This window comes from Chrysemys picta, chromosome 13 (genome assembly GCF_011386835.1).
Source record: "Chrysemys picta bellii isolate R12L10 chromosome 13, ASM1138683v2, whole genome shotgun sequence".
Classification (NCBI taxonomy): Eukaryota; Metazoa; Chordata; order Testudines; family Emydidae; genus Chrysemys; species Chrysemys picta.
This window is the reverse complement of record NC_088803.1, coordinates 54,373,298-54,398,340: the sequence shown is the minus strand read 5'-3', so window position 1 is coordinate 54,398,340 and position 25,043 is coordinate 54,373,298. Positions and strand designations below refer to the sequence as shown.

General features: G+C 43.5%; 1 protein-coding gene across 2 annotated transcripts in view; it reads left to right on the top strand.

Moving 5' to 3' along the window:
* CTNNBL1 (catenin beta like 1) overlaps positions 1-25,043 on the top strand; it is a 93,900-nt gene that overhangs the window by 7,149 nt on the left and 61,708 nt on the right. For both annotated transcript variants that reach the window (XM_065566362.1, XM_065566363.1), the window contains exons 2-6: positions 9,022-9,210; positions 11,490-11,596; positions 17,030-17,169; positions 20,942-21,039; positions 24,227-24,320. In XM_065566362.1, the coding sequence (XP_065422434.1) occupies positions 9,022-9,210; positions 11,490-11,596; positions 17,030-17,169; positions 20,942-21,039; positions 24,227-24,320 (628 nt within the window). The remainder of the gene's footprint in view (positions 1-9,021; positions 9,211-11,489; positions 11,597-17,029; positions 17,170-20,941; positions 21,040-24,226; positions 24,321-25,043) is intronic.

Genomic DNA, 25,043 nt, shown 5'->3' with positions numbered 1-25,043 from the left:
CTCATATGCATGTCTAATGATTGTATCTAAGTCTCACAGAAACCACTGTAACAGGCTTCCATTTTGCAGTCTCAAGATATATCTACACTGCAATTAAAAATCCATGCGTGGCCCGTGCAAGCTAAATCAGGCTCTGGCTAAGGGGCTGTTTAATTGTGGTGTAGACATGTGGGCTTGGGCTGCAGCCCAATCTCTGGGACCTTTCCACCTTGTAGGGCCCCAGAGCCTGGGCTCCAGTCTGAGCCCAAATGTCTACACAGCAATTGAATATCCCCTTAGCCTAAGTCAGCTGGCATTGGCCAGCCATGAGTGTCTAATTGCAATAGACCTACCTTCAGAAGAGAGGCCAAAGATTGAATTGACCACTGGCTTCTGGTCTTGCGCTGAATGACCCAACTTTTGATGAGCGAGTCAGCAGGAGGTTCAGAATAACATATTTGAATTCAGTTATTTTGGGACACAGTTCAGATCTCACATTGCGAGAGGTGATTCTTTTGGGAGCTTTCAGATTGCTCTGCTGAGCACAAAGGGTGTTGTTCTCCTTTCAGGCTTTGATAACATGCAAGATGGAAAAGTATTGGGAAGTGCGCAGCTGACTATGTGGATGGGTCTTAGCAATGCTAGAAGTTCCTTTAAACCTGTTCTTGCCAGTGCATGTTCTGCCACTGTCTGTGCACATTTGCCTTGGTTATTAACTTGAGCTTGATGGTAGAGATGGGTTTCTGACAGCAAGATTGTGGTGTCTGTTAAAGGCTAGCCTTCTAGTTTTTGGCAGCTGTTTGTGGTATAGTCTTTCAGTAACTGGCATATCTTCATTCATCTCTGAATCACTCCCCAGCATGAAACAAAGGCAGACAACTGCAGGACTTATTGGATGTGGTCTGATCAATTTTTATCCCCTTTCCATGCAAATATTTACCAGGGGTCATCACCTTAATTTTTTTCCTGCTCTTACTGGCCAGTGTCAATCTGCGGTGGGGAAAAAATCTTCAGATTTTTATGACTTCACAACTTTTTCCTTTTTGTGCCCCTTAAGCAGTAGCAAGCTGCCTTTTATGACTTTTGCACCCAGTGCAGGAAAGGGGAGAGGAAAGGAGTTAAAGGAGAATTAAGACTTAAACTACATCCATGTGGCTGAAGTGCACAGGTTCCCTTCCCTATGTATTCGCTGGCTTGTGTGACTTGCAGCTCTGGGGAAGTATTTGTGAATTTTTCTTATACTTGGTTGTTTAGGTTTTTTTAATATTTAGATTTCACATTACCTAAAATTGCTCATCTCTTTTGAGTTATGGCAATGAGAAAGTGAGATTGATAGCAGGCTGGTTTAACACAAGTGTTACAAACAGAATTAAGAGGTTGTTGGAAAGAGATGGCTGGAGTTTTGGGACTCGTTTTCAGAAGTCATTCTAAATTGACAACTAATGGATAGTTTTTCTTGATGGCTCTTTCGAGCTGGTTGCAAGTTGCTGAGATTTGCTCACAAAGGGAACTCTATCCCTTATTTCTGAGCTCCATAGTAACAAAGTTACTCTGCCTCTGCATCATGCAAAGCAGGTATATTTGTATTATTAAAATAAGTAAGTTAGGCATGTTTCTTTAAATCTTCCTGATTCGTTGAGGAAGCAGCCAGGGCTCAAAACGTGTTCCTTGAGTTAGGACTTCCCTACACATGAGGGTTAATCTGGAAAGAGGGAGGATGTAAATTTAAAGCGGATTAACTATTCCAGACTAAGGGTACGTCTATACTTACCTCCGGGTCCGGCGGTAAGCAATCGATCTTCTGGGATGGATTTATCACGTCTTGTCTGGACGCGATAAATCGATCCCGGATTGATCTCGGAAGTGCTCGCCGTCGACGCCAGTACTCCTGCTCCGCGAGAGGAGTACGCGGAGTCGACGGGGGAGCCTGTCTGCCGCGTGTGGACCCGCGGAAAGTTCGAACTAAGATACTTCGACTTCAGCTACATTATTCACGTAGCTGAAGTTGCGTATCTTAGTTCGAAGTGGGGGGTTAGTGTGGACCAGCCCTAACAAATTACACCTAAAATAACTATAACTGAAAGAGAGTAGGGAAAAACAAAGACTTTCTCTCATCAGTTTACTTACGTTTTGCATTTGACAGCATTTTGTGAATATAAATTTCACCGTCCCACCCCGTAGAGTCAGATGGTTCTTCCTTTTCATATGTCTGGGTCTGTCACACAGGAACAGCGAGCAGACAAACATATATATTTTTAAAACAAGAAAATGTGATATTGAAACCACATCATCTGCAAGGAGATTCAAGCAGTTGAACCAAAAACTACTTCAGTTTTTTTAAAGTACACTTGAAGATGATGAATGTTTTTAAAATACCAGCATGCTGTTCTTCAGCTATAAGGGGCACGAATGCTTTCTACAAGAGTTTTTTTTTTTTTTTTTTTAAAGATGATGGGAGAATTGTGACCGTGTTGGTTTTATTTATAAGAGAGCAGGAGACTAGTTATCAACCCAAGTGGGTACTGTCAGGGTGGATTGATTTAAGTCTAAATGATTTAAATCAAAGTTATTTTAAATCTCTGTTGTTTAATCGTGATTTAAATTAAATTAGCAAGCAGGAAAACTTAATTTAAAAAATCGATTTTAATCTTGTTTTGTGTTTATATTTTTTAGTTATTTTCCTAAAGAAAAGTTGATTCTTATTGGTTGGTAACCATTACAACATGTTGATTTGCAGCTAAATATAGTCTTTATGTTAAATTTGGTCATTCTTTTGGCTAACCAGGAGGATATGCTGTATTTCTATACATTTATTTAAACATTGATATAGCTATTTATTCAGATTCTTAATTTTTCCTTTTTTATTGTTATTATATAATGATGAAATGATTTCTTATTTACTAGATTTTTTTTTTTAATTTGTGATTTGTATCAAGCTCTCTTTGGATGGAAACGGGAATTTAATTAAAGTGCACAAAACCATTTTAAAATTATTTTTCATTAGTCAGAACTACTTTATGTGCTGTGTATATATAAGAAAAAGGTTTATTGAAACGTGTTTTGCATTTAAAACTAATTGATTTAATAAACAAAGGAAGTAACATCTGTAATTAATAAACTGAACTGATAGTTTCTGATCACCATGCCCTTCAAGACAGTAGACCTAGTAGATCTCATCCTCTCTGACCTCATTTTTATTCAGACATTGGAAGAGGAAATAAAGCATCCTGTTTTTTTTTCTTCCAACTCCTGATTGGTTCCTCAACTTAAATGAACTAGTCATTGATCTGAACTAGTTGAATAAACTGAAATGAAGAATATATTCTCTCTGCATCTGCAGAAGAGACTGTTGCTATCAAAAGTTGGTTTAACCCTTCAACAAACTCTGGTTCCTACTGCTTAGCTGGTGACCTTCCACTGGTTCAGTGGTTTGACTTTCTTTAAAATTTCAGCAGTAAATGTACTGCCTGAAAATTATTTTCATTTAATGTAAATGATTTTAATATATTACAGTTTAGGGCTTAATATAGCTTGTCATAATTTCAAATTTAATTGTAAATCAGTTTATTTTAGAAAGAAAAATGTGTTTACAAAATCTGATTTTAAATACAGAAATCTTTTTTTAATTTAAAAATCATACATTTGTATCATCCAGGTATCTGTAATTGTAAAGTACAATTTAATGTTATGCAGTGGTGGTGTATCCTTGTCAGTCCCAGGATATTAGAGAGACCAGGTGGTTGAGGTAATGTCTTTTATTGGACCAACTTCTGTTGGTGGAAGAGACAAACTTTCAAGCTTATACAGATCTCTTCTTCAGGTCTGGGAAATGCACTCAGCGTGCCCCTTGAAATATGTATTAACTTCTCATACTAAACAGTCTGTTCTGCCTTGTATTTAACTGTGACTCTCGGAGTACGTGTCCCAGACCTTAAGAAGAGCTCTGTGTAAGCTCGAAAGCCTGTCTCTCTCACCAACAGAAGTTGGTCCAATTAAAGAAATTAGCTCACCTACCTTGTCAACTTAATTTTAGATTGTTAGCTCTCTGGGGCAGGAAATGTCATTTACTGCATGTTTGTACAGTGCCTAGCGCAATGGGGCTTTGACTTGATTGACGCCTCAAGGCACTACAGCAATATAAATAGTAAATCATTTCCATATTGTTGAATACTTAAGTTCTCCTGTAGTTCCCTGTGTTAGAATTAGAAGGTGTTTCTTGAGTAGTTGACATCACAGAGTAGAACTATGAAAATGAGCACAGCTGGAACTGGGCATATGGAAATGTTGTAGGCTCTTCAAAACATACGTTATTTACAGGCTTGCTGGCACCCGCAAGGCTCACTACTCTGTGTTGTATAAGACTGGTGTGAAATGTTCTGCTGCCTCCCACACATTCTGCCGTAAGCATTTAAAAATGTTTTTAAAAAAGCCACGTAATTTTGAGAAAAACTTTTAAGATGATGTTGAGTGCGTGCTATGGGAGCAGAGTTAAGGTTGTTTGGGTACCTTAACTCTCTCTTTATACTTTTAAATGAACAGAAATCCAGACATTTTATCTTAACCTTGAATTTATTGGATTGTTCATTGTGCTTGTTTGATAAGTGCAATATTCTTGTAAAGTTTTCTTTCCTTTATTTTTTATGATCCTTTAAACCTTAATTCCTGCTTAACAAAGTTTGTCTGAGAATTCAATTACATTCTGTTGCAAATGTGTTGGTAGCATTAATAATTACACTCCAGGCATTTTCATAATTTGTCATAATAACTCGGTTACTGCATATTAGAGAACACCCCCCTCCTCCCCCAAAAAGATAGTATAATTGAGGTCGAAATAGCTTGTAAATGCTGATGATCTAGATTGCATGCTCAGAGGAACTGGAGTTGGTTTCATGGTGCAGTTTTAATTTAGAATTCGTTCTGGTGATGTAGCCTCTTACTATGGTACATTAGTTTGCATCCAGCAACCCATTTGCCCTTCATTACAGCTACGGTCTCATTGCTTTTTAATTTAAAAAATAAGAGGGAGAGAGAAATGAGAACCTGGAGTCTAGGTTGGAAAGTGTCTGGATACACAGGGAACATCCAAGGAAAATGCTGGATTTTTCTTTAACTCTTTCATGGCTTTTGTAGCACTAATTCAGTTCTATGTTTCCAGTGGAAATCGTTTTAGAGGAAAGTTTGGGATGACTTGAGCTGTTTCTCCTGATAGTTTTTGGGTTTGAACTGTGGGCGGCGAGAGGTTGGAGTCAGTAGAGCATCCTTGTCTCTGGAAATCCCTATTTGTGGAACAGGAGCACGGTCTGCCTTTCAGGGCAGCATGGAAGGCATATGGGTTTACCAGTACTTTTCCCTGAGAAGGGTGTTAGCTGGAAAAACATTTTATGCATCGGAAGAAGTGAGGTTTTTACCCACGAAAGCTTATGCCCAAATAAATCTGTTAGTCTTTAAGGTGCCACCGGACTCCCTGTTATTTTTATTTTTGTTTTAGACAAAAGTGTTGCTAATTGGTAGGGGAGTGTTTAAATTACTGGCTGCTGCAAACAATACATCGTTTCAAAGTTGACCTGTGGGGTGTTCTAAGTTGTTAATGTGCCCAGAAGGCATGTAAGGAGCACGCTTTTTAGAAATAAATAGCATTTTTCAGTCCAAAGGCCCCTGAAGTGTTTTTCAGTATATACAGACATTACTGCACCAGGCATTGAAATACAGCCATTTCTGGAATGGGCCTCAGCAGGCGCTTAAGAGTGCGCAGTAGACCTGCACAAGACACATGCTACTGGCTTGGGATAAGAAGCGAAGAAGCAAACTATATCCAGTTGAAACAGCAGGGAAAATGTAGGCAGACAGAATATAGTTAACCAAGTTTGAATGAATCTGGCAAGAGACTGGGGCTTAGCACTCATATTCTTACCAGAAGTGCCAAGCCATGTCTCATGATTCTATGCGCACAGGACCTTAATTGTAAGTCTCCTTCTAAAGATGGCATCTTCAACAGCCCAGTGCCCCCAGCTATGCCGCTTTTATGTCCATTAAAAAATGACGTTGAGCCTGCTGTCCCCTTTGCACATTGCACATGGTCCCAACTTCCAGGCTCTTCTGCATAATGTGGACAGCCAAGTTTTCAGTTGCCTGTCTTTCATTTAATTAAAAAAAAGTTTCAGAGTAGCAGCCGTGTTAGTCTGTATCCTTAAAAAGAACAGGAGTACTTGTGGCACCTTAGAGACACAAATTTATTAGAGCATAAGCTTTCGTGGACTACAGCCCACTTCTTCGGATCTCTGTATGCATCCGAAGAAGTGGGCTGTAGTCCACGAAAGCTTATGCTCTAATAAATTTGTTAGTCTCTAAGGTGCCACAAGTACTCCTGTTCTTTTTTAAAAAAAGTGGTAGTGAGGGAAACTAAATATTGGAGCAGCTTATCGGAGAGGTGGTGGACTCACCATTGCTCGGAGTCTTTAAGGTGAAATTACTTACCTTTCTAAAAGATATGTTTTAATCCAGCTCCTGGGAGAAATTCTGTGGCATGTGTGCGGTGGTTGGGCTTGATGGTCATGGAGGTCCCTTCTGGCCTTGGATCGTACGAATTCCCCTGTTTATCCCTGTCCTTCAGGGCCTTGGGGAGAACAGGATTGCATGCATTGTCCCTTAATGTGCTCCTAACATTTGCAACTCTATGTTAGGACAGTGACTATACTCAAATCTCATGCTTCATCTCATCCCACTCACCTGCAGGGATCAGGAAGGATGCCCTCACCTACTCCCTCCCCAGATGCACAATTGGCCAGATGCATTCTGGGTTTTTGCCTTCCTCTGAGGCACCAAAGATTAGCCACAGTTGGAGATGGGAAACTGGATGGGGTGGCCAGTGTTCTGAGATGGTACAGAGAATCCTCTTTCTTTGATACCTGGCTGGTGTGACTTGTTTACATGCTCAGAGTCAAACTGGTTGCCAGATTTGGGATGGGGAACGTCCCCCTCCCTTCCAACTAAATCACATTGGCTGGGATGTTGGTTTGTTTTAGGGTTTTTTTGCCTTCATCTGCAGCAGTGAGTGTGGTTTGCCTGCTAGGATCCTGTGGGTATCTCAGCTAAACAATTCCCTGTCATTGGGCCTCGGCCATTGGTGGCATCTTGGACTCTCGTGTTCTCTGCCAGTGGACACAATAGTTTAGTCTCCCGTGGACTGAAATGCTTAGGCTAACTAAAGTCATGGGTGTCTGGGTGAAATGGAACAGCCTGTGATATATACAAGAGATCAGACTAGATGACTAGATGGTCCCTTAAACTCTATGGAATCTCTGAAAATAAATGAAATGCTTTCGGATTTTGCCCTGAGACAGTGTTGTAGCTGGTCTGCAGCAGTATACACATTTTAATCAAAATCACAGCAGGTCTTGCCTTATGAGCCTGAAAGAATTGGTGCCTCCTGGGGGCTACAGTTCCCAACATGCTGTAGAGCTGCAAATTCCCACTTGGAAGCCTGTGCTCTTATGGGACCTGGCAAGAGAGGGACACTTCCACTTTTTCTTCTCCAAGCTGTTTTCCTGACTTTGAGGCTAGAGAATTTTAAAAGAGTCCTGATTGCATCGAAACAGTAGCTGCTACCTTTGTGGAAGTGGGCTGTGATTTTGAGATTGTAGATAAAGGAACAGCAAAGGAAAGAGTTGTGTTTTTGATGTCTTAAGAAGGCCAAAGAGGATTTTTCAGAAAAAAGATCTGCTTTGTACAATAGAAAGTTAGGTGGAAAACTGTGGGAGAAAGATAGACTAGTAGGGTGATCATATCACAAATATCATGGAACCAAAACCTGAGCAGCTGGCAGAGGAGAGGAATTTTGAGTTAATTTTTTTAAATTAATACCTGGTTTACACGGACACCTGTTAAACAGTTGGCAGAAGATATTTTTGTGAAAGAATAAGCTGCTGTCTTTGCAATGTAGGGCTGAGAGAGCTCTTATTCCATCTCCCTTTCCCTCCAGCAAAAGGCAGAGGAGACAGGACTTAACGTTCCTGTCTCTTAAGGGGGAGAAGTAGATTCCCCCCCCCCTTAAAATCCCAACCCAAGAACTTTCAGGCTTTCTCTGTCCACCCTAAAGAAGAAAAAGCACTATGCCCTTTTTTTCCCCTCTGTGGGTCCCCTTTAATTTTGCCTAGTGAATGGGAATCATGGGTGAAAATAACCGGCAGCTGCAATCAAACACACTATGTGCATATAGTTCCCATGTCCTGCCTCTACAGAGCTGCAGTACAGGTCTGTCTCATCTTACGCTGGTGTTACGTTCCGCAGTCAGCGCGTAAAGCGAAAACCACGTATAGTCAAAATTCCATTGAGTGTAATGGCGGGTGGAATCGCCCGCACTACAGGTCCAGTATATAAATTATTTTTCTCTTTTTTTTTTGTTTTTGCCAACCGTGTAAAGCTGAATTCGCACATGTTAAATGCGCCTAAGTTGCGACAGACCTGTATACAGGCCTAATACTGCCCTGGGTGTGCAAATGATTCTGCATTAATTGGGCATCCAACCCAAGCAGATTTTGGGTACGGAAAATCATTCAGAATTGGGTCTTCACCTAGGTGAGTCAGAAGACGAGGGTGCAGTATTGGAAATTCAGTGAATTCACCTCAAGGCCATGGGGTCATCTGAGAGTTGGCTCACAAGTGATACAAGTCCTTGGTTCCCGAGTGAAAATTTCTCCACATCACAAAACCATTGCCTAGTCAGCTTGGTCACCAAAATCCTGCTTGGGTTTGAAGTTCCAGGGGTTTTGCATGATAAGGATGTGATGTCCTGATTGATGTTCATGAGCCAACGTAGGGAAGAAGGTTGACACAGCTCTTGCTGGTACTATTCATCTATTTATATGATATTAAACATCACTAAAGTAATCTCTATTTCAGTTTTCAAAGTTGGTAAAAGTATTGTAAGCAAATCTAATTAGCTGTGCTTAAAATAAATAAGCTTTGTCTCTGGGGCTCTGAGATAAAGGGAGGCAAAAGTTCTTGTCTCACTCACTTTATTTCCTCTTCTTTCTCTTACCTCAGCCCAACAGAGGGACAAAAAGGCCCCGTGATGATGAAGATGAGGATATCAAAGCACGGCGGAAACAAGCCAGTGCACGGGAGCGCAGTCGCCACCGAGAAGAGGAAGCTGCTGCACTGGAAGAAACTGATGATGAGAAAAAAAAACTTCTTCAGATGGTTGACAAGGAGGGAGAAGAGGAAGAAGAGGAGGTAAATTTCCAGTGTTCTGTGGGGATGGGCTGCCTGAGACGTAGTCGTCTCTATTCAAATCAGAGTCTTTTCCACCACATAAGTCTAATGAGAAAAATATGGGTGCTTTAAGGTTGTCTGGGCCCCAAACCGTCCCCTCTTTAAGAAGGACACTGTCAATACCATAAATCCAATGATAGTTCTAATTGTACCTATCATCCTACTCTGTGCAGTACAAATATTTGGAGGAAAAAAGAAGACTGTTTTCTTAACCACTTTAACAATGGAAAATATGAAAATTAATGACACAATCATTTACATTTCACTCTGCTTGGATGATGAAACTAACTGGCCATTTTCAGTTCCTGGGGCTCAGAACATCACAAGCTACTGTTTCCATGTCTCACCCTTCCCAGAATACACTCCTTTTAAAACGGGGCTTCTGAAATAATGAACAAAAGACCCTAAGAAGGCTTGGAAAAAACTTTCAAAATATAAAATCTCTGTTTTAGGTGTAAACTACTTGAATCTACTGCTAAAATTTGTGACCGGAAATAGCTTCTGGGTTCTTATTAATTTTCTAAATCCATTAGCTTCATAGGTACTCTCAGCCTCATAGCTTCACCCACCCTCCCTCTCTTGCAAACCTTCTTCTGTAGGGGGGAAGGACCACAGAATTAGGGTAGCAGCTTGGCACAGTTTCAGGGCAACTGCACCTGTTTTCCCCCTCCATGGTCACCAAGGGCACTCCCTTAAAGGCTTCTGGCTCCTAGCTGTCTCTTCACCTGGGAGGAGACCTGTGTCTCATTCCCTTTTGATCTGAAGTTTTAATGCTGCACAGTTCCCAGTATTGCACTGTGATATCCTTGGCAAGCCAGTCTGCCTGAGGGCCGGCTCCTGCATTGTGCTTTCTCTCTGAAGGCCGTGACCAGTGTATTGCTCACAAGTATAAGTCGTCACACTGCATGTTTAATCTTGGGGTAAAAACATTACTGAGAAACAGGTGAAAACCAATATAAGTTCTTACAGACATGCTAAAAATCTTACCAGAGATTACACCAACTCCATCCTAGGGCTCAGTAGGTTTAGTCCTTCCTTCCACAGCTGAGTTTTCCCCATGGTTACAAGTTCACCTGCCTTAGAACCAGAACAAAGGCTGAGCAGTTCAGGCCTTTCTTTATACAGCTTGGGCCTTTGATCTTGGACTTTTGTAACAGATACTTAAGTGGTAGCTTCAAAAGGCTGGGTTTTGCATAACTGAAGTTGGGGAATTTGCATTAACCTCTCCCTAGGTATTCCCCTGGAAATCCACTTAACCCTTATTGTCCCAAAAGTCCATACTCCCAGTTCTTATGTCTCCCCACTAGAGAGGTTACATACAATCCCAGCCCGCAGTAATACATAAACTTAATAAAAGTCTTTCAAGGATATTGCAGGAAATTGCCATCGCTGTCACACAGCTATCAAAGGTAAATGATTTCAAGTCTTGGAGACAGAGACCCAGTGGGGGACTGGCCCTTCTATTAAGGGGCAGGGAAAAGATCATTGTATAAATCTAACACCTGGATTGTAAATCCAGGAGATAGACAGCAGGAAGTAACTGTTTCGTGTTTGATGAAAAACAAGTGACTTGCCACAGTGGAATCACGTGGGTTTGTAAAATATCATTATCCTTTGTGTGCAGCATTTCTAACGTTCATCTCTGAAATCTCCCTCTACTTTCTGATGTTGAGCTATTGCCACTGCTGCTGTGGTTGATGGGTGAGACAGATAATGCGGGATTTCCTTAGTGTTTGAGTTGGAGGATGAATGGCTCAAGCAAAAGCCTGTTGATTGGCTAGAATCTTGGGAATCATGTAGTGTGCAAGTTCCCGGTCTCTAGCAACAAGAATATCATCCGAGCATTCTGTTTTTTCCAGTAGCCCAGGTGCTAGTATTTAAAAATCCCTTTAGAATCTAAGTCCCCTGATTGGTAGCTTAGTTCATGTCAGTGCCATTAAATAGCTTTTTTATTTACTGAGTAGATGCACTTGTTTATGCAGACAGTCTCTGTGGGTCTCATGGAAACATTTTGCTAACTGGACTTGCTTAATCTGAAAATGTGGCTCACACTAGGGCTATGTCAGCCTTCTACAGTGAGACTTGGGGAGCTTCCTTCTCTGATTGTCATTGGCTCCTGGTTACTGTTCTATCACAGGTGTATCCAGGACTGGCTCCGTTTGTTGGTTACTCTTACTTATTGACAGGTTGGTGTTGCGTCCATCTCTGAAAGCTAAGCAATATTTGTTTTGTTTGGCTAGGATGAGCCTCTGGATGAAAGTTCGGTGAAGAAGATGATTCTCACTTTTGAGAAGAGGTCTTACAAAAACCAAGAGCTGCGGATCAAGTTCCCAGATAATCCAGAAAAGTAAGGGCATGTGCAGTCCCTCTGTTTTGCCCACTATGAGCCTTCCCTCCTTGCTTGAGCCCAAAGTTAATCTCTTAATCATAGATGCAGGTTCAGTTGTTGAAAGATCATGTGATTAAAGGCAATTATTGCCAGGTGTGACCTGTAAATTGTATTTGAAATTGTGATGGGTTGGATCACAGAAACCCCCTTGGGAACTGCCAACTGATGTACCAAGACTACTTCTGTCCCTGCTTTCCTATCCTGGCAGCTTGGGACTTCAGTGCCCTGCCTGGCTTGAGCCAGACCCGCTAGCCTGCTGCTAACCCAGATCCAGGTCTGAACCATGTCCCCTAACAGCTGTAGGTTTAATTGAAACCAGCTTAAGAAGTGTTCCTGTCTTTAACACTCAGATGCCCAACTCCCAATGGGGTCCAAACCCCAAATAAATCCATTTTACCCTATATAAAGCTTATACAGGGTAAACTCATAAATTGTTTGCCCATTTCTACTGTCCCTCTAAAACTTTCTCTTCAAAGCATTTTTTTTTTTTGAATTTGGCCTTTCCTTTTTGTCCCCTCTTTTTTCACCGATCTCTCCTCATTGTTAGTACTTTCCCCTCAGTTTCTCCACACTTTGATGCTCCTTCCTTTCCATGGCTTCTAACCTTGCCAGCCCCAAAGTCTAAAGAGGGCTCTGTTTACCTAATAAATGTAGGTGCCGGGTGTTTCAGAAGGTGAAGGGGTGACCGTGAATTTAAGGGTGTCTCCTGAATGGATCCATTTTTCTTCATAATTTTTGATACACTCAGCACAGCCAAATCATGTAACTGTATTACCAAGTGTGTATGTGAAGGGACTCCTGCTTCACATCATGGGAACTTTCAGAATACTCTACACTGAGCAAAAGGAGTGGTGCAAATCTGCTGATAATCTGACTCTTCCTATGAAGTATTTGTTGTTTGAACACAGGGAGCTCCCTCCCACCATTCGTCCAAGGCTCTTGGATTGAAATCTGTGTGTGTCTGTGGCTGCAGTCACTACTCATTAGTTCTTGCTGCTTTTCTCGCAGTCCTGAACTTTGCCAGGCCCTGCTGATATGTGCTCTGCCCCATTAAGCGGGGAGGGAGTTCTGACAGTGTGAAGCAAAAGAAATATTCTGTGACATGTCAGGCTGAATCCATGTCCCTTTTGCACATCTGAGTTCTAGTTTTAACAGGCAGTGTTGGTACTTGGTACTATGTTGTTGCCCTCTAGCTTGACCCTTTCTCCTGACTGGTGAGTCGCATGTCTGGGAGTCTAATACCCCAAGACAATCCCTTCTGAAGGTCAGAGCTTGCTTAGCGTGAGAAGCAAAGACTCAGTTCAGCAAGGCCAGTTTACAAAACCCTTCTTTCTGAATCTAAAGCAAAAGGAGAGAAGTTCAGTGTAAGCAAGTGACATCCCCACCACTTTCCTCACACCAGTACAGGGACGCTGGGTCTGATTCAAACTTACCGCTGTTCTGGGGATTGCCTTTATTTAACTTAAATTAAACTTTCAGCCTGTTTTCTCCTAAGCTTGGCTGGAGCTAGGTCTCTGCCCCTGCCCCTATACTCCCTGTCTCACACAGACACCCAAGTCCTCTTGTACCCTTACTGGAGATAATATAACCCACACACGTTAACATTAAGATGAGTCAGCAGAAGAATTCTCTATGTAGGAACTAGCCTGCACATTTACTCTTTTAAACTGATATACATAAATTAGAGAGGGCAGGAATGCCACATCATAAAATGCTTTCGGGGCCCAGGTGCAGTGATATGACAAACTGTTTGCAGTGAGTTCTGAATCCAGTGACTGACTTCGCGATGATGTGAGCAGAATAGCAGGGGCCATTTCAGATTTGGGGGGGGGGGAGGGGCAACTTTAACCGTGATTCCAAGGGCTACTTGGACACCTGAAAACTCTAGGGATTTTTTTGCAGATAACAACTTAGAAATTAGCTGATACAAGCACTGTTTCTAATTCCTATGTTAAAAAAAAAAAAGAGGATTTAATAAATATTAGACCCACTCAGCTCTAAAACTAACATATTCTCACATCTTATGTCAAATCACTTAAGGAACACTGGTTAGGTTTAAAATTTTAATGTACACCTCTACCCCGAGATAATGCTGTCCTCAGGAGCCAAAAAATCTTACCGCGTTATAGGTGAAACCGCGTTTTATTGAACTTGCTTTGATCCGCCGGAGCGCGCAGCCCCACCCCCCTGGAGCACTGCTTTACTGCATTATATCCGAATTCGTGTTGTATCGGGTCACGTTATATCGGAGTAGAGGTCTATATTCTTTGTTACTAACTCTTGAATACAACAATTGAAACAATTGTAGAAAAATCTAGATGACTTTCTATACTTTTTGCAGTTCATCAAGCTTGGACTAGATCATTTAACTTTGGAAACATCCTACCAGGGCAAGGCCCCGTGAGTTTATACTGCACTTGCTTGGGGCTCTAGAGGTGTTACTACACTACAAATAATAGACTAGAATCTAATCTTAAACAGGAATGAAACTGACACTTCCAAGTCACTTTCACAGTATTGCCAATCCCAAATGTTCAAAAATCAGGAATCAGGCTCACCAGAAATCATGAGATTAACTTTAAAATCGTGAGATTATGTACAAATAACAGATGTGGTGATCTTCTTTTTATTTGTCTTCTGCTTTTTGAGCCTGTAGGGCAGGGCCGGCTCCAGGGTTTTGGCCGCCCCAAGCAGCCAAAAAAAAAAAAAAAAAAAAAGCCGCGATCGCGATCTGCGGCGACAATTCGGCGGGTGGTCCTTCGCTCCGAGCGGGAGTGAAGGACCATCCGCCGAATTGCTGCCGAATACCTGGATGTGTCGCCCCTCTCTGGAGCGGCCGCCCCGAGCACCTGCTTGCCAGGCTGGTGCCTGTAGCCGGCCCTGCTGTAGGGTGCACTGGAGTCTTTTGGAGCTTTCTACACAGCCATGAGGGCTAGAAACTTACTTTTTCTTTAAAGAGGCTGAAATCATCACAGATCCACTTGACTCCAGGAGCTGGGGCTTTAAGGAAAACCATTATCATGAGACTCATGACAAAAATCATGCATTGGCAACACTGCTTTTACTCTAGTTCCTTTCCAGAAGGCTCTTAAACACAACACTACAGCGACTGAGTTGCAGTTCTCACAGGAGGATATTTAAAACCAAACACCAAGAAAATTCTATATTTTAAAGTTGAGAAAAAAACCTGAGACTTCTGAAATATCTCAGGGCCACTGCAGGCAGGAAAGGCAAATAACCAGGCACAGGAGCTCTGGGCAGCTCTTCCTTTAGAAAAAAAGTTGGAGGGTCAAATCTTCTAGTCCTTAATCAAGTAAAACTTTTATTGCCATCAGCGCCTCCACTCATAGGAATTAACATCACAGTGTGATCAATAACTATACACTTCATACTTAAATATCTGAGCCATCTTATCCAGAGTCACACAGCTTAGATGCATTGGCTCAGGGACTGGATTTTTTGGCCTATTCTGAACAGTGCTGTGCACACAGATGGTGCCCAGTGAATAATGCAAATCATGACAATAATCGTCGGCTTTATGGACTCTTTGGTTGCAGTGTCTGTTCTTTGTTCTGGAATTGGCCTGAATACAGCTGAAACCCTAAGAATTTGAGGTATAAACACATCGGATACTCATATGATAATTTCTCATTCCTTCCTTTTCTCAAACTCAGAACAAAAAATGACTGAACAAAATGGTTTTCAGTTAAAATGTAAAATTGCACAGCAGCTGTTGCTCTACAACTCAGCCTGGAGCAGAACCTGCCACCCCTTGGGAGTTAAGCTATCTCCTCTCATCTGACTCTCATTCTACAGCCTTCCTAACCTCTGTGCTGCTTTTCATGCTGTCAACCATGACATCCGTCCTGCGACCATTTGCTGGAGTCTCAGAGAACTGGCTGCCTTGGTTTTGCTCCTAGCTATCAGAGTCCTCTTTTGTAGCGTGCAGCAGGGAGAGAGGCTGGTCTGCTGCATAGGGAGCTGGCCCTGAGAGACCTGGGTTCTACTCCCCCCTTGGACTTCCTGTCTGACCCCAGGCCAGTGCTTTAAGGACAGAATTTCAAAGGCTTTTAGGCACCCGAAGATACAGCTAGATAGCTAGTAGGGTTTACAAAGCACCAAACCTAAGTGCATTTGAAAATCTCATTAGGTGCCTAAATACCTTTGAAAATTTGGCCTTTAGTCTGTGTGTGCCTCAGTGCCCCATCTGTACAATGGGGATAACAGCAATGCTCTACCTCGCCAAGGGGCTGGGAGGAGAAATAGGTTAGACATTGTGAGGTGAAGCCTTAGATACTATGGTGATGAGGCCACATAAGTACCACAGGTAGAGTGGGAACTTCTCTGTACACTGCTAGTCCTGCCCTGGGTTTTGACCCCTTCTTTTCACCTACACACCTAAATCTCCCCCTTTTCTGAATGTAACCTTGGCTCAGTGCTTTGCTGTATTCTTGGTATTCTACTGTTGAGAATAGCCCCCTTCCACTTTAATTGAATTGTCTCGTTAGCACTGACCCCCCACTTGGTAAGGCAACTCCCATCTTATCATGTACTGTCTATAAATAGCTGCCTACTTTATTTTCCACTCCATGCATCTGATGAAGTGGGTTCTAGCCCACGAAAGCTTATGCCCAAATAAATGTGTTAGTCTCTAAGGTGCCCCAAGGACTCCTCATTGTTTTTGCTGATACAGACTCACACAGCTGCTACTCTGAAACCTGTATTTTTTCTGAATCCCCTTTCTCTCTAAAACAACCCCTCCTCCTCCTCCCCCCTCCATTGAGGGATTCCTCTTTTACAAGCTACACTTCCAGACCCTTCATTTAATCACCAGCCCTTTCTTATCTTAATCACCTGGCCTCTGTTTGTAAACAAAATACTGGCTCCCTGCCCCAGGGGCACCTCTCCTCTGCACAACTCCGGCCTTGGCTACACTGGCAATTCACAGCGCTGCACTGGCTGCGCTCAGGGGTGTGACCCCCCGAGCGCTGTAAAGCGCCAGTGTAATCAGCGCCTGCAGCGCTGCACGCTCGCTCGCAGCGCTGCAAGCTATTCCCCTCGGAGAGGTGGAGTACTTGCAGCGCTGTGAGAGAGCTCTCGCAGTGCTGGCAGCCCGACTACACTCGCGCTTCACAGCGCTGCCGCGAGTGTAGCCAAGGCCTTAGATTTCACACGAATGCTGTGCTGTAGTTAAGAGCTCCACCTGGGAGCTCCCACACCTGTAGGGGAATTGGAAATACTGTGGCACTGTGATGCCTGGATGAATGAGCCTTGCTTGGTGGGTTGTGTGGCTGCTTTGTTCTCAGTGTCGGGAAGGCCTGCATTCTACTGTGAGGATAGCTGATGCACTTGTATTCCCACTGACCAATTTTGCCCTGCTTCTGTCCACAGGTTCATGGAGTCTGAGCTGGATTTAAATGACATCATTCAGGAAATGCATGTGGTTGCAACCATGCCTGATCTTTACCACCTGCTGGTAGAGCTGAACGCTGTACAGTCTCTCCTAGGGCTGCTTGGACACGATAATACAGATATCCTTTCATTGTGAGAACACTTCTCCCAGGAGTAAGGCTTTCTGCAGGCACCTCTGCAATCTCTTGTGCTCCATTTTCACACAGACTGCTAGATATTTTTTCTCTTCCCTCCCACCGCTTTAAATTTCCATCGTCTTTTGTTCACCTGAAACCCTTCTTTACTCAGCTACTCTCTCTCCTGAACATTTCAGTGTCCTTATTTCCCCCTGCCGAACTGTTAATGTACACGTCATCTCGTTTGAGTAATTAGCCTTAATTTCATTTTTAAAGGTTTTGTTTGGGCCCTCGTGTAACGTGGAGGGCTAACCACAGGCAAGCATGCAGTGCACTTTCCTTTACAAATGCTGCTGAGGGTATGGCACCTGAATGCGAGCATGCATCCATTCATGCTATTTACTCCAGTCCTTGTTCCCCAAAGGTTCTACCAGAGATCCTCAGATTTGACCTATGTCTGCTGTGTACCAGTGGTTTGTCTGTCCTGAACAGAAGCATCATAACTGCACTAATCCCTTTTGTTGCCAGGACACCTGAGCTTTGGCCTAGGAACAGACTGACACAGGATACTTGGCTTACCGGTGATGTGTGTGAGGGGCAAAGACTTTCCAAGTGGCTGTAGAATTCTAGTCCCTCTTTAAAATGGCTAGTTTAACATAACTTGAAAAATCAGGTAATGGCTTCCCCCTCTTCCATTCCGGAGGGAGGCTGCATGTACTGTGTTTGAACCAGCATTAGTGAACTAATCAGGCAGCCTGGTCCAAGGCTAGGGCCCTGGATTGGGAAATGAGACCAGGGGCTCGCTGTGTGACTTAAAATCTCTCCGCCTCCTTTTTCCATTTGTGAAAAGGCAGATGATAATGCCTACACTTTTCTTAGGCCCTTTGAGATTTCCAGGTTAAAAGTGCTGTAAAAATGCGAAATATTGATTATTGTTTGATTTAAGGATGTCAGTTTTCTTTTAGCATTTTTTTTCTTGCATTTAATACACTATATTTAAAAAAAATAGTGATACAATCTTTGCAAATAGGTATAGTGATTATATTCTAAAAACATATTTTTAAAATCTCATTACATTGCAGTTTTCCTCAGAGAGCACTATTTACAGGGTTGACTATTTTAACTTGCATCTAACATAACCTTGGTCTGCTAGAATGCTGATCTCTGCAAAACAGCCAACACCGCTGCTGTCTTATCTGTGATCTGTAATAGAAATTATTCTCCAGTATAAGGTTAACAATTTACTGTTGTACAGCTGGAAATGCCTACCATGCATAACCAGTTTCATGGACATCCTGGTTTAATATTTTATACTTTCACCAGAGACCTCAGGCTTTCTGTGTGCAATGTGCACAGCACCGAGAGGTTATCTTGAATTTGTCATTCTCAGGGAAAACATAAACTATGGGGATTTTGACTGGGATCAGAGGGCTGGTTCACGGTGACCTTAAGAGCTGGAGCGTCTGGGAACACCGCTTGTTTTGTCCTTTCAGCCATAAAAAGATGTGTCTTGGGATCACTTTTGTTAAGGGCTTGTCAGTATTTGCACTGCTAGCTCCCCCTCCTTTTATAAAGGAGTCAAAACTTGTTTGTCAATTAGTTTGGGGGCAGAAATTTGGCCTGCGAGCTGTAAACCTGGGAGAAAACATATTTCTTGTCACAGGCTTGTAGAAATCTTTTCAGATGTGTTGGAAGCAGACTGTAGGCTGCAGTAACACCTCTCTGTATGCTAGGTTATTGCTCAAGCCAAAAATGAACAACTATTGAAATGAAGCTCCTAGACATACAGGAAATAGGGCTCTTCATTCAAGTCTCTTGGTGGCTTTACTAAAACTGAACAGGATACTGTTTTGAAACAGTGTCCCCAAAGGGAACACCAAAGGACAAGTTCTTCACACTTCATTTAGATTAGTGCCTTGGAGGGGCTAATGCAGGGAGGGGATGGAGAGGTGAGGGGATGAATCCCAGGTGATCTGTTTAGGCAGCTGTTCAACTGAGTTAGTGCAAACGATGTGAGTAAAAGATAATGACTAGGCTGTGACTTAAATTAGCAAAAGTCAGGAGAGCCAGAGAAGCCTTTTCCTTTGTCCTGAACTCACCTGCGCAACTGGCATCCTTGTTGGCAGGCTCAGTAGAGCTTCCATGGATGGAAATGCCATAGAAACCCCACTATCCTGACCACTAGAGAGACTACAGCACAATCGCAGGTAGCCTGGGGGAAACCATCCTGCACGGGCCCATGGTGCGTTTCTTACGTGGCTAGAGGATTTCAGTTTCTTTAGCACTAGCAATTAGGTGTTGTCTTTAGTGGTAAATGTATAGGTGAGCATTTCAAAAGTGACCTAGGAACCTGTCACTGGCTTTTAATGGGTCTTGGGCTCCTAAGTCACTTAAAAACTTTACTTCTATGTTCAGGGGAGCAGAGGCCTGACTGATGTTTTGCGAGCGTAACCTGCATTTTTGTATCAGCAAAACTAGTCTCGCCTCACTAAAGGTAGGTCTACTCTACAAATGAAGGTGCGATTGTAGCACAGGTAGGTGATACCTGTGCTAGCCTCAGTCTCGCTAGCACGGGTAACAATAGCAGTGTAGACATGGCAGGATGGGCTTCAGCAAGGGCTACCAACCAAAGTGTGTACCAGGCTCCCACTTGGGCACTTAGCCTGAGTTGAGGTCCATCCCACCCCATCTGCAGTACTATTGTTGCCTATGCTAGCTAGATTAAAGCTGGTGCAGGTATACCTACTCATGCCAAACTCACACCCTTACATGAGTGCTGCTGCATGTGAAGTAGGTACTATCACTTACTGATCTGAGGATTCTACAGTGCCTGGGCGTAGCAGTTTGACGTGGGAATGAAATGGCAGTCGCATTACAGAATTTCCTGGGTCTGGTTAAGTCAGGACTGTAACCTTATTAAATAACGAAGTATATAAAAATACATTTCCATTCTTACACAAATGGATGCCCAGTTTATTAGCCTGTGGATTTTAAAGAGCTCCTTCAGAATCTTGTTACGTAGGACATCTTGACAACTGGATTTCTTGTTCTGTCCCAGTGGGAATTGGGCAGGATTGATCAGTGTGTCTGAGAGAATAGGAAAGTGGGTGTAATGAGAGGGAATACGTCTGGCTGTACTAAAGAGCTGTGTAGCAGTCAAAAGAACCATGTGTTATGCAGCCCGGTGCTAATGAATGAAAATTGGGCTGGCAGGATCTTCGCAGTTCCTGCGGGGCGCATGGTTATAGAAGCACGCTCTCCTAATTGGGCCAGGCAGAAGAGGGTTATCACTCCACCGTCCTATTACGGCCTTGTTTGTGGGGTGCATGCTATGCCAAGTTAGCTATGGTATCATTGGGAGGATAATGCACACAAATCAAATTGCTACATTTTTCTGTGCTCCTAACTAGAGTTTTAACAATTGCTACAATGTAAAATGGCTGGGAACCAGTTGAACCAGCTCTAGAGTATTTAATTGGTTTAAAAATGACAAAAAGCAAATGGCACTGGGGAACAGTGAAATTGCCAAATACAACAAATAGATGATCATGTTGCAGTATTACTCCCAATTATTAAACTCCGTTAGTTTTAGTGCTTATGAAAACAAGGGCTGCGAAAGCAATGCTTCGTCTTCCTCTGTCGCTCTGCTCTGCTCGGCACACACTCCTTGCTAGTCCAGTCTCGGCAGTCGGTGAGCACACGCAGTCACGTTGGGCCAAGTATGAAGATAAATGAGGTCTTGATTATGACTTTGGTTATCCTTAACATCTCCCACATGTGTCCATAGCTGTGGTAGATCTGCTTCAAGAACTGACGGACATAGACACGCTCCATGAGAGTGAAGACGGAGCTGAAGTCCTCATTGATGCTCTAGTAAGTAGCAATTTCAGTTGCTCCAGATTAGGCTGATCAGTGGCCACCTTATAGAGGGGAAGGATGTGTTTATGCCTGTGGCGTCAATGTTCCCTCTAATATTTCCCATCCATGTACGGAATTAATTTTGTTATGTGCACCAGTATGGAGGTGATATGTGGTGGGGGTGGGGCTGAGGGGTTTGGCGTGTGGGAGGAGGCTCAGGGCAGGGACAGAGGGTTGGGGTGTGGGGGGGGTGAGGGCTCTGGCTGGGTGCATGGGCTCTGGGGTGGAGCCAGGGATGAGGGGTTTGGGGTGCAGCCTTCCCTGGGGCTGTGGCGGGGAGAGAGGACTCCCCTCAGCCCTTTCTGGCTGCGGTAGCTCCAGGACCAGGGCCGGGGGACAGGTGGCAGCTCTGGGGCTGGGGCTATGGGAGAGCAGCCTCTCCCCACCTGCGCAGCTCTTGATAGCCTGCTGTGTAGCCGCGCAGCTTAGAGGGAACTTAGCCTGTAGTTCTCAGTGCGGGGCAGAACTGTCTTGCTCCTAGTCTGTTTGAATAATCCATTTTCTTTTGAATGGCTTGAGATACTGTGAGTACAGCCATGATGGGTTTCTTTTCTGGTATGAATGAATTCTTGGGGCAAGTTCCTCCTCTGCATCACCAGACCACCTGATTTTTGGAAGGAAGAGGTTGTTTTTAATTTGTTTTGTCTGGGGACGGCATGTTTCTCTGTGTCGTCCCCTGCTGTGCTTCCTGTATTGTTATGGCAGGAGAATGAGGTCAGTTCAGTGACAGCAGCACAGTGTCTGATTGAATTAAATAGGAACTTGATACCTGCTCTTTTGCTTCCTTTGCAAAGCAGGGCAGTTCACTGATCTGCTCATCCTGGGAAAATTGAAATCTGACATAGTTGGTTCATAGATTTTTATTACTTTTTTTTAAAGACCAGAAGGGCCATTTTGGTCATCTAGTCTGACCTCCTGCATAACGCAGCCCATAGATGTTCACCCAATATTGCCTGCTTCAAGCCAACTAACAACAGCACGATCCTACCAAGGTGGATCTGACGTTGTTCTTTTTACACAGGCAAAGAAAATGCTCAAAATTCTTCATGTATAAGCCGACAAACTCATCCTGCCACATACTTATTCTATGGGTGGAAGAGAGTTTAATTATTCCTTATTCCACAGAGAGTAAACAACTGCATGGCATGGTCCTGTACCAGTTGAAAAGGCACTACTACTGACATCTTACTTTCCTTCATGAAGGAACTCTCTGTTTAGTTAACAGTACCGAGTGCCTCTCATCTGCTATGTTGGTGGGATACCCTCTTTTCCTGGTGTTTGGGCATGATATCCTTTTTTACAGCATTGTAGTAGAAGGTGAAAGCTCCCAGTGTGAGCAGAAGTACATTGCAGGGAAGGGATATCATTAAAACTATTGGTAATTGTATGCAAGAGATGGAGTCCATTCTCCTTTCAGGCAGTTTCTCCAAGTGAATTGCTGTGTTTGTGAACCACCTGGACTCTGGCTTGGTCTCTAACTATTATGTCGAGATTAAGGGGATAGGGGATTATGGTTTCTTAGAGGAGCAGGGTGAGAAGACTGCTGTATTCTTTCTCCTACAATCCCTCTTGCCTACTCGCTGTAATGTTGCCTTCCAAAGGTTAATTACAGTGGCCCTGAGTTGAGTTCCTCTGGCTGGCCTCTGGGCTGTTTTTAATTCCTGTCCCTTCATAGAAGGGTTGCTGGATGAATGAAATGGAAGAGGGGAGCTGATAGGGAGGGTTCTTTCTATAAAATGCACTGAAAGCAGTACATCGAACAAAAGCTCTTGCTGTGTGTTTCTTGTCACCAGCCCACAATAGCCAGGTTTGATTGTTCACTTCGAAAGAAACAGGTCAGCCATGTCATGAGAAAACCTGAGCTATCCGCTTCTAGATGGCTCCTTTATTTTAAGGATGTGGGCATTTCTTTGGGAGGCCTGTTTAGAGATTGTTGCATTACCTACTACAGCAAGCTAAACCCTGCTGTTACTGCACTCACTGAGCTTATAGAAAACCTCAGTTAGCAAACGGGATTTGTGATTGGGAAGACACTGTGCTTGCATTTCCCACTCTCCTGTTTAAAACTGAGGATTGTCACATTAGACTTTAGCTAGTAGCAGGACTAAAGTAATGCTGTTTGTTTAGTGGGTTGGCCTTGGTTGGGGCTGGGATCCACACAAACGTCAGAATCCGGATTCCCATTTCTGCTATTGACTTGCTGTGTGGCCTGGAGCACAGTCATTTCATCTCCATGAAGGGGAGTGGAGATCTTAACAGAGGTGTTGCACTCCGTAATGTACCGACGTGTTGAAGTATGTAAGCTGTCTGGGGCAGAGAGTGTCTTCCTGTATGTTGCACAGAGCCTGGGCTTTAACTCCGCCAGCTCAGCACGTGCGTAAGTATGACTCACCTTGTTGTGACAGAGCGTTAGCAGGCATTAGATTGAGCTAGCTAACGTGAGCTTACATCACACCTTTCAATCCTAGGCAAGGCAATGCCCAAGTGAACGCCGTCCAAGGCTTCCCCCAAACTGCCATAAAAGTCAGATTCATTTTTAATCATTTACAGCTGGCTTTGGCCAGGTGGCTACGTGATGTCACACATAATGGAAGCCAAAACCATCCTTTTTTTTTTTTTAAACCCTATCTTTCTGCACCTAGAACTAAGACTTCCCTTGGTGTGACTACTGACCCCTTACATTGTGATGCTGCCTTCATAGGCATTGTTTCAGCTCCTTTCTGACAGCCAAGGAAAAAATGCAGATAAACCAGCAATTGGAACGAGGGGAGCTGCTTTTATAGCTGACAGGCAGCTGATACCCAGTTGGTTTTTAGTGTCTAGCACTTTGAAATTCAGGGAGATTATAAGTCAATCAGGGTGATTTAGGGAATAACAGACTGTGACAAGGTTCATATTTTTCCTCCAGATGTTTTTCTGTTTTACCTGACACAAAAATTGTCTAATTAAGAAAAACGAAGTGGTGAATTTACTTTGTGAATCCTTTGCTAGCTCTGAGATTTCAGAGCAAGATTGTTCGTGTCTCCTGATCAGAGGCATGATTTCTGGAGTGTTTCTGTTGTGCTTATTGATTTCCCCCCCCCCCCTTTCTTTCCCATCTCCACCCCAATCCTCTTTTCTCCATGTGGCCTCAATGACTTAGGTTGATGGCCAGGTTGTGGCCTTGCTGGTCCAGAATTTAGAGCGCCTAGATGAAGGTGTAAAAGAAGAGGCTGACGGAGTCCATAACACGCTTGGTAAGGGGATATTACAGTACAGTATCTCTTTCTGACACAGTCAACAGAGGGGCGGGCGTGTGTAGTCTGTCCCCGTTGTGAACTACCAGAGGGGGCAGAAAAGGCCTTGCGTGAATTTCATGTAATACTGCTTTCATTTAGCTGGCTAGTAATAAAGCATAAATCTGTTCAACAGATAACTTCATTACAGGAAGCTGTATTATTTTAAGAGGCTGCCTCCTCTTCATGTATTAAAGTATTAAATGTGTTTTTCTGTGGTCTGCCAAAAGAGTATCTTCAGTTACCACAGCTGTGTTTCTTAGGAATAAATGTGCCATTAATTTGTTACCATCTAGAGCAGGGCTTCTCAAATGTGGATTTTTCTGCGGCCCAGCAGCCTCCTGGGTGGCGACGGGGGAAGGGGGGGCAAAGCAGTGGCACTCAGCTGTTGCTCCTGGCTGCCTTGGTGTTTGCTGGCATTGCCAGCAGGGGACCAGCAGCCTCACCACGCAGCCTCCTGGGGGCTCCGGGAAGCACCTCAGCAAACAGGTGGGGCCAGTGTGTGTGCGCAGCAGGCTTTGGGCTTCAGACCCTGGGCTCCGGCTCTGGGCTTCAATCCAGGGCAGTGGGGCTCCGGTTTGGAAACATTTTCAGAGCGGCCACCAATGAGGGTTGGTGGCCACACTCTTAAGCCACCAAAAAACTTGTTCTGAGAACCCCTGATCTAGAGCCCAGGAAATGTAT